The sequence below is a fragment of the Heptranchias perlo genome, chromosome 44 (genome assembly GCF_035084215.1).
Source record: "Heptranchias perlo isolate sHepPer1 chromosome 44, sHepPer1.hap1, whole genome shotgun sequence".
In the NCBI taxonomy this organism is placed as follows: domain Eukaryota; kingdom Metazoa; phylum Chordata; class Chondrichthyes; order Hexanchiformes; family Hexanchidae; genus Heptranchias; species Heptranchias perlo.
In genome coordinates this window covers 2,287,267-2,297,198 of record NC_090368.1, presented here as the reverse complement: position 1 = coordinate 2,297,198, position 9,932 = coordinate 2,287,267, and the positions used below count along the sequence as shown (strand labels likewise).

Here is a 9,932-nt window from a genome sequence, read left to right as displayed (position 1 = left end):
TAAAAGGGGAGTTCAAAATTATGAAGGGTCTTGAGAGAGTAGATAGGGAGAAACGGTTTCCGGTGGCAGCAAGGTCGGCAACCAGAGGCCACAGATTTAAGATAATTGGTAAAAGAACCAGAGGGGAGAGTAGCAGAATTTTTTTACACAGCGAGTTATGATGATCGGGAACGCGCTGCCTGAAAGGGCGGTGGAAGCAGATTCAATAGTAACTTTGAAGGGGAAAAATTTGGAGGGCAATGGGGAAAGAGCAGGGGAGTGGGAATAATTGGATTGCTCCTTCAGAGAGCCGGCACAGGCAGGATGAGCTGAATAGCTTCCTTCTGTACTGTATATATGTATGTGCACAGATTAGATACAGCTCCCTCTACACTGTCCCATCAAACACTCCCAAGACAGGTACAGCATGGGTTAGATACGGAGTAAAGCTCCCTCTACACTGTCCCATCAAACACTCCCAGGGTAGGTACAGAGTAAAGCTCCCTCTACACTGTCCCATCAAACACTCCTGGAATAGTACAGCACGCGCTAGGTACAGGGGAAAGTGCCCTCTACACTGCCCCATCAACCACGCTCAGGGCAGGTACAACACCACTATGCCTCAGCCTTAATTTCAGAAGAGTGCTCCTGACTGCATTTTTCCACATCGCACAGCAGTCATCCTATGAATTAGCTTAACAGCTGCACCAGATCCGCTACCCACCACTCTGATTGAACAATACAGTGACCACCTCACCGTTTTACACCACGGGCTATCAGCAGTGTCTCTATTCCATAAGATATCAGAGGAGGTTAGTTCTAGAGCAGATATCGCTCCTCAGCAACTCTGTCCCATGTGTTTTACCAAGTTCCACGTCGTCAATATGTCTCCCTCCTCTGCTGCCCCACAATTTTCTCCCTTTCTTTCCTGAAGGCACTGATTGCTGGGATTCAATGCCATAGGTGGCCGTTCTTCTTATACCCCCTAAGCAGTGAGCGTGGCAAGATATGAGCGGGCGGGCGTGTGGGAAGGAGATAGATCACAGACACACCCCACTTTCCAGTGGGACACACCCCACTTTCCAGTGGGGTTCACTAGTGATCAGCAATAAGAAGGTGGCTCAATTTTACTGCTCCCCTTTCCCCTCAAAGCTAAATTACAGCACCCAGAGCTCCTAAAGGTTCTGTTGTGCAGGAGGTTCCCCAGACATGGTACAGTGAAGATGGGGAGCTAAAGAAATTTTACCCTCACTCTTCAGAATATATCAGCGCCCAAGGGAACAGGCAGTGTCGTTGGACCAAAGCTTGTTCCCATCATTACGTGCTGTTAGGGATATAGGAAGACATGGAATCAGCTGGAATTTACAGCACAAAAACAGGCCATTCGGCCCAACTGGTCTCTGCCAGCGTTTATGCTCCACACAAGCCTCCTCCCTTCCCACTTCATCTGACCCTATTCACCATATCCTTCCATTCCTTTCTCCCTCATGTGTTTATCTAGCTTCCCCTTAAATGCATCGATACTATTTGCCTCACCTACTCCTTGTAGTAGCAAGTTTCCACATTCTTACCATTCTCTAAGAAGTTTCCCCTGAAATCTTTATTGGTGACTATCTTATATTTATGACCCCAGACCATTGCAGGCTGACTGGCCGGTCCAAAGTTCAACACATTCCATACACACTCACCCCTTTCGTCTGCCAAATATCTATTCAGTTCCCTCTTGAATTTGCCAACACTATCTCCCGCCACCCTCCCCAAAGGCAATCTATTCTATATACCGTCCGCCCCATTTAAAACGTCCAGTCGCTTAAAGCGCAGGAGGCCATTTGGCCCATCGTGCCTGTGCTGGCTCTTTGAAAGAGCTATCCAATTAGTCCCACTCCTCCTGCTCTTTCCCCTGTAGCCCTGCAAATTTTACCCCTTCAAGTATTTATCCAATTCCCTTTTGAAAGTTATTATTGATTCTGCTTCCACTGCCCTTTCAGGCAGCGAATTCCAGATCATAACTCGCTGTGTGTGTGTAAAAAAAATAATTCTCCTCCTCTCCCCTCTGGTTCTTTTGCCGATTATCTTAAATCTGTGTCCTCTGGTTACCGACCCTCCTGGCACTGGGAACAGTTTCTTCTTATTTACTCTATCAAAACCCCTCATAATTTTGAACACCTCCATTAAATCTCCCCTTAACTGTCTCTGCTCTAAGGAGAACAATCCCAGCTTCTCCACATAACTGCAGTCCCTCATTCCCGGTACCATTCTGGTAAATCCTCCCCCAAAAAACACGGCCCAAATTTTTACAGCCCATTTTTCCCCAGTGGTAGTTTGATTACAGCTTTACAAAGACCTCATTTCCAAGTGTGCGCAGTTCTTGGCTGGTGTTGAAAGCAGCTGTTCCAGTGTACGACACTAGGCTTACACATCTGCAGTTAACACTTACTTCCTGCTGCTGAGGACACCGGTCCCAGGCAGAAACACTATCCCTGGCCGTTTTCGGAATCCACAGTTGGAGCATGGACTATTACAGAATATAGGAACTGGAAGAGGCCAGTCAGGGCCATCGAGCCTGTACATAGTCATAGAAAGTTACGGCACAAAAGGAAGCCAATTGGCCCAGCATATCCGTGCCGGCCGACAAAGAGCTATTCAGCCTAATCCCACTTTCCAGCACTTGGTCCGTAGGCCTGTAGGTTACGGCACTTCAAATGCATATCCAAGTACTTTTTAAATGAGTTGAGGGTTTCTGCCTCTACCACCCTCTCAGGCAGTGAGTTCCAGACCCCCACCACCCTCTGGGTGAAAAAAATTCTCCTCAGCTCCCCTCGAATCCTTCTACCGATTACTTTAAATCTCTGCCCCCTGTTTTACCATTCAGTTAGATCACAGCTGATCTGTATCTTAACTCCATCTACCCGCCTTTGTTCCATACCTCTTAATACCCTTGCCTAACAAAAATAAATCTGTTTTGAAATTTTCAATTGACCCCCGGCCGCATCAGCTTTTTGGGGAGAGAGTTCCAGATTTCCACTCCCCTTTGTGTGAAGAAGTGCTTCCTGACATCACCCCTGAACGGCCTGGCTCTCATTTTAAGGTTATGCCTCCTTGTTCTAGACTCATAGTTTCTCTCTATCGACCCTATCAAATCCTTTAATCATCTTAAACACCTCGATCAGATCACCCCATAATCTCCTATACTTGAGGGAATACACCCTAGTCTGTGCAACCTCTCCTCATAATTTAACCCCTTTAGTCCCAGTATAATTCTGGTGAATCTGTACTGCACCCCCTCCAAGGCCATCCTGAGGTATGGTACCCAGTACTGAACGCAGTGCTCCAGCTGTAGTATAACTGGAGCTTTATACAACTTCCACCCCTTTGTTTTTGAGGCGGGAAAAGATTTTAAACTTTTCCCTCCTCCTCCGAGTCATCTCACGCCCGTGGGCACCAGCAGCCCTCTGGCTCCCCACCCATTCATAACGTCTCAGCAGGATATCAAACCGCTGAAAGCATCTCAGCCAAGCCCCTCAGCCCTACTGTCCTCACCTCTTGTCAACATGTGGACATTTCAGCAGTGAGGGGGTGGTCACTGGATAGTAAGCAGGAGACTGGCTGATTTTTCTCCTCCTCCCCAAACCAAAGGGTTGCCGAGTCCAATCGCAGCATCGCTACCCAAGATCAGCTGAGTCAACAAAGACAAGGGTCCATGAGCATTGGACCTTCATGGTATCATCACCCCACCCTCTGCTCACTGCCCTACATTGGCTCCCAGTCCCAGTTTACAATTCTCATCCTCGTGTTCAAATCCCTCCGTGGCCTTACCCCCTCCCTACTATCTCTGTAACCTTCTACAACCCTCCGAGAACTCTGCGTTCCTCCAACTCTGGCCTCTCGTGCATCTCTGACATAATTCGCCCCATCATTGGCGACCGTGCCTTCAACTGGCTAGGCCTAAGCTCTGGAATTTCCTCCCTAAACCCCTCCGCCCCTCTCTCCTCCTTTAAGACGCTTCTTAAAATCCACCTCTTTGACCAAGCTTTTGGTCACCTGTCCCAACGTCTGCAGATGTGGGTCGTTGTCAATTTTTGTCTGATTACGTTCCCGTGAAGCGCCTTGAAAAGTTTTACTATGTTAAAGGTGCTGTATAAATGCAGGTTGCTGTTTAGCTTATTACCACCGGTACATTTATCAACTGAGCCAGCTCTAGAGGACTGAAAACCTAGCACTGTCCCTTTAATGGGAGCAGGCACGTGGGATACACGAGACACAAGTAGTCAAAGTGGAAGCAAGGATGGCCGTAGCAGACGCAGAAAGCCACACTCCCAACGCAACCTGCCCTTTAGCTCACAGCATCTCCTCCGGGTAGTGACGCCCTCGCAACACTTGGACTGGAGACGAGAATCCAGTTGGCGCGAAACACAGTCATGCAACCGTTTGTCTCCGTCGATCAGGAGACCCCGAGGTCACCTCTCGGGCAGTTCCAACTATTGGCCTTCCGCCGTCAGAGCACCTGGAGCGAGGAGGAAGACAGGCAGACACACTCACACAGCTGTGGTCTCGGTTGCCGGCTGCGGTGAATGCTGGTGCGACCCCTCTCCTCCCCACGAAACGTAGACTGGCGCAAGAGGGTGATGAGACAGTGAGACACCAGGCAGGAAACAAGGCTGCAGTCATTAATAAACTGTAATTATCATTTCAGAAAGATACACATCTTCACAAAACCAGCATACATTTTAAACAAAAAAAAGAGAAAAAAGGTGCATGTGAAGAAAAAAAAATAAATTAAACGTCCACATTGATACCTAGTTAGAGTGAGGTGGGAGGGAGGGAGAGGGCAAAAAAAACCTAGATGCAAAATTGATCCGAATCTATTCGAAATCCCAGTTTACATGAAGTGGATTTAAGAGTCTGCAGGAGCAGGAGGCCCAGAACAGGGCCTGGCAAGAGAAAGGAGTTGCAGTATTTGTCCATGAGTGTACAGATGTATACTTTTATATACAGGTTTTTTTTTTATAATAAGTAAATGATCCAAGGTTCCTGCTGAAGGTCGTTCGTCTCACACGGAAGAGGCAGCTATCGATAAAATGGAGAGTTTTCCCAACTGGTGCAGCTTAATTGGTCCTGAAGCACATGGCACCTCGCACAATTAGCCATCCTCCTTGGGTGGAGTATACCAGCCTGCGGACAGAAAGAACTCAAAGTGGTGGATTGTATCAAACAGCGTCTACTCCTAGAGCTAAGGACAAGAGAAGGCTACAGTCAAGATCAACGGAGCAAACCCTTCTTGTTCATTGCCATTGTATAGAATCCCAATGGACCAAACCCCTTCCCATTCACTCCCACTGTACAGAATCCCAATAGAAACCTCTTCCCATTCACTCCCACTGTACAGAATCCCAATGGACCCAAACCCCTTCCCATTCACTCCCACTGTACAGAATCCCAATAGAAACCTCTTCCCATTTACTCCCACTGTACAGAATCCCAATAGAAACCTCTTCCCATTTACTCCCACTGTACAGAATCCCAATAGAAACCCCTTCCCATTCACTCCCACTGTACAGAATCCCAATAGAAACCTCTTCCCATTTACTCCCACTGTACAGAATCCCAATAGAAACCCCTTCCCATTCACTCCCACTGTACAGAATCCCAATAGAAACCCCTTCCCATTCACTCCCACTGTACAGAATCCCAATAGAAACCCCTTCCCATTCACTCCCACTGTACAGAATCCCAATAGAAACCCCTTCCCATTCACGCCCACTGTACAGAATCCCAATGGACCCAAAGCTCTTCCCATTCACTCCCACTGTACAGAATCCCAATAGAAACCTCTTCCCATTCACGCCCACTGTACAGAATCCCAATGGACTAAACCCCTTCCCATTCACTCCCATTGTACAGAATCCCAGTGGAGTAAACTCTCATTCTATACTTCTCCCGATCCAAGCAATAACATCCCCAAATTTCCAGCTTCTTATTTGCTCATCAACTGATGGTTCCAAGCAGTGGGAGCACAATTTACAAATAAAATATCGTTTCGGCTCAAACTGCACGTTTGTACCTGTTGTGTGCAATGTGCGACCAGATGTATGACATACCCCAACATAAGAAATAGGAGCAGGAGTAGGCCATATAGCCCCTCGAGCCTGCTCCGCCATTCAATCAGATCATGGCTGATCTTCAACCTCAACTCCACTTTCCCGCCCGATCCCCATATCCCTTGATTCCCCTACAGTCCAAAAATCTATCGATCTCAATGATTCAGCATCCACAGTCCTCTGGGGTAGAGAATTCCAAAGATTCACAATCCTGAGTGAAGGAATTCCTCATCATCTCAGTCTTAAATGGCTGATCCCTTATCCTGAGACTGTGCCCCCGAGTTCTAGACTCTCCAGCCAGGGGAAACAACTTCAGCATCTACCCTGTCAAGCCCTCTCAGAATCTTACATGTTTCAATGAGATCACCTCTCATTCTTCTAAACTCCAGAGAGTATAGGCCCATTCTACTCAATCTCTCCTCATAGGACAACCCACTCATCCCAGGAATCAATCCAGTGAACCTTTGTTGCACCATCTCTAAGGCAAGTATATCCTTCTTTAGATAAGGAGACCAAAACTGTACACAGTACTCCAGGGGAGGTCTCACCAAAGCCCTGTACAATTGTACTCCAACCCCTTGCAATAAAGGCCAACATGTCATTTGCTTTCCTAATTGCCTGCTGTACCTGCTAACACCAAGCTCAAACCCCCCTCCCCCCATCAGACTGGACCCACCCAACATTTTCATTTCCCAGACCAGACAAAGAGAGAAACATGGTTTCTGCCACCTTACAAGTAGCTCTGTGCAGTTGAGGACACGTACAAGGAACTGTGCTAAGGCTGCCCAAACCAGTTTATTTTACAATCAACAGACAAGAGGAATCTGAGCTGGATTCAAACCAGGAAAGCAAAGGTGAAAGTACTGTGTGCTAAGTAAATGTGTCGCCCAGTCTCGATAACACAAATCACTTATTTATAAATCTCATCAGGATCTGACAAATAAACTCGCAGACTGTTGTCGTTTCAGGGCTTAATGTACTGGAACCAATGGGCAGTGTTATATGGGGACAGACCTGTACCCACCAGTACTGTACCCCAGTTTTATACGGGGACAGGCCTGTACCCACCAGTACTGTACCCCAGTGTTATACAGGGACAGACCTGTACCCACCAGTACTGTACCCCAGTTTTATACGGGGACAGGCCTGTACCCACCAGTACTGTACCCCAGTGTTATACAGGGACAGACCTGTACCCACCAGTACTGTACCCCAGTTTTATACGGGGACAGGCCTGTACCCACCAGTACTGTACCCCAGTGTTATACGGGGACAGGCCTGTACCCACCAGTACTGTACCCCAGTGTTATACGGGGACAGGCCTGTACCCACCAGTACTGTACCCCAGTGTTATACAGGGACAGACCTGTACCCACCAGTACTGTACCCCAGTGTTATACAGGGACAGACCTGTACCCACCAGTACTGTACCCCAGTGTTATACAGGGACAGACCTGTACCCACCAGTACTGTACCCCAGTGTTATACAGGGACAGACCTGTACCCACCAGTACTGTACCCCAGTTTTATACGGGGACAGGCCTGTACCCACCAGTACTGTACCCCAGTGTTATACAGGGACAGACCTGTACCCACCAGTACTGTACCCCAGTTTTATACGGGGACAGGCCTGTACCCACCAGTACTGTACCCCAGTGTTATACGGGGACAGGCCTGTACCCACCAGTACTGTACCCCAGTGTTATACGGGGACAGGCCTGTACCCACCAGTACTGTACCCCAGTGTTATACAGGGACAGACCTGTACCCACCAGTACTGTACCCCAGTGTTATACAGGGACAGACCTGTACCCACCAGTACTGTACCCCAGTGTTATACAGGGATAGGCCTGTACCCACCAGTAATGTACCCCAGTGTTAGAGCTCAAAGTGCTCCCTCCAGACACAATCTAGAATTGTCTAGCACAGTGTTGTGTACTGTTCAAATGGACACTTCAATAATAATGACTAACGTTATCACAGGAGTCAGGTTATCAATGCACAGTCTCATTTGCATTTACGTAGCACCGTATAATGTCAAAACGTTTTAAAGCACTTTACACAATGAATCACTATTCTTTTGGAGTGGAGTGGCAGTCACACAGTGAATTGCCAAAAATACGGAGGTGAATGACACTGGGAGAACTCTCGCCCTTCCACGAATACCTCCCATGGGATCTTTAACATCCACCTGAACCACTGGGAAGGCCCCCCACCCCGAGTTCAGCGTCTTGTCTGGAGAACGGCACCTCTGACAACGCAGCACTCCCTCAGCACTGCACTGGAGCGTCAGCCTGGGTTACGGCCTCAATCTCCTAGTGTGAGGCCCCAATATCAGGTGAAGACAGGATCAGGCGAGACTGTGATGCCCACTACAGTCAAATATCCCTCCAACACTCACTGTCTAGGCTCACACATGTAGAAGAGCCTCTTGGCTCAGGCAACACAGCTGTGAGGTGGGGGTGGGGGCAGGATTTATAATTTCAACCGCGTTCAGCTGTGGTCTTTCTCGGCTTTTCGTACCATTTTTCTCGTGAATCTGAACCAGCGATTTGTAGGACTGCTGCGCCCTGGTCAGGCTGTATTGTGACTGGAAGAGAAGAGAAGAGAGTGTTTGTTAGAAAGAAAAATAAAGAAAAAGCACTTGTATTTCTATCGTGCCTTTCACACCCTCAGGACGGCCCAAATGGTTTTACAGCCAATGAGGTACTTTTTGAAGTGCAGTCACTGTTGTAATGTAGGAAACACGGCAGCTAATTTGTGCACAGCAAGATCCCACAAACAGCAGTGTGATAAATGACCAGATCATCTGTTTTTAAGGTGTTGATTGAGGGATAAATATTGGCCCAGGACACCGGGGAGAACTCCCCTGCTCTTCTTCCAATAGTGCCGTGGGATCTTTTACATTCCCCCAAGGGGGAAGACGGGGCCTCGATTAAATGTCTCATCTGAAAAACGGCACCTCTGACAGTGCAGCACTCCCTCACTGGGTGGGTAGAGTCCGTGAGAGGGGAGGGTGTACATGGGCTGTGGGGGGGGGGGAGATTAAATGGGTGGGTAGAGTCTGTGTGAGGGGAGAGTGTACATGGGCTGTGGGGGGGGGGGGGGGGGGAGGAGGAGATTGAATGGGTGGGTAGAGCCTGTGAGAGGGGAGGGTGTACATGGGCTGTGGGGGGAGATTGAATGGGTGGGTAGAGCCTGTGAGAGGGGAGAGTATACATGGGCTGTGGGGGGAGCAGGCTTCATGGACCAAAAACTGCAGCAGTTCAAGAAGACAGCCCACCACCTCCTTTTCAAGGGCAATTAGGGATGGGCAATAAATGCCGGCCTCACCAGTGACGCCCACATCCCATGAACGAATAAAAAAAAGACCTTTGCCCGGCTTCACATTGAGATGGTAGCTGGAATTATGGGATGTCTAATTTGCTTAAAGGGGGGTGGTGACGGTACAGTGTGATGGAGCCACAGAGCCCGAGCTCACACACAATCTTTTGGTTGCCGGCATACTTACCTTGGCCTTATTACAGTGGGCACGCACTGAGCGGGAGGGCACAGGGAATGGGCGCCAGGGCACAGGGAATGGGCGCCAGGGCGCGGCTCTCGCTTCGACTGAACCGGGGATAACAACAGGAGATTGTGTGGGGGTGGGTGTGGCGGTCGCATCATCTCTTGCACCCTGCCTCCCTTACCTTATTGGCTCCGAACTGAATCCTCGCTTTTCCTTTGACCAGTGTCGCACTGATCTGCATAATGACGGACTCGATGGAGTATGCACTGCTCCAGCCCTGGGGAGGTGAAGTGGGGGGGGAAAGAGAGGGGGAACAACGACAGCAAAAAGGTTAGACTGGCCCACAA

At 48.8% G+C, this 9,932-nt stretch overlaps 1 protein-coding gene across 2 annotated transcripts in view; it reads right to left on the bottom strand.

The window, feature by feature from the left end:
* Positions 1-4,638: 4,638 nt before the first annotated feature.
* LOC137306583 (ubiquitin-conjugating enzyme E2 Q1) overlaps positions 4,639-9,932 on the bottom strand; it is a 31,160-nt gene continuing 25,866 nt past the window's right edge. For both annotated transcript variants that reach the window (XM_067975876.1, XM_067975875.1), the window contains 3 exons: positions 9,767-9,862; positions 8,601-8,667; positions 4,639-5,151 (listed from right to left, as the gene is read on the bottom strand). In XM_067975876.1, coding sequence (XP_067831977.1) covers positions 5,120-5,151; positions 8,601-8,667; positions 9,767-9,862 — 195 coding nt within the window. In that variant the 3' untranslated portion in view covers positions 4,639-5,119. The remainder of the gene's footprint in view (positions 5,152-8,600; positions 8,668-9,766; positions 9,863-9,932) is intronic.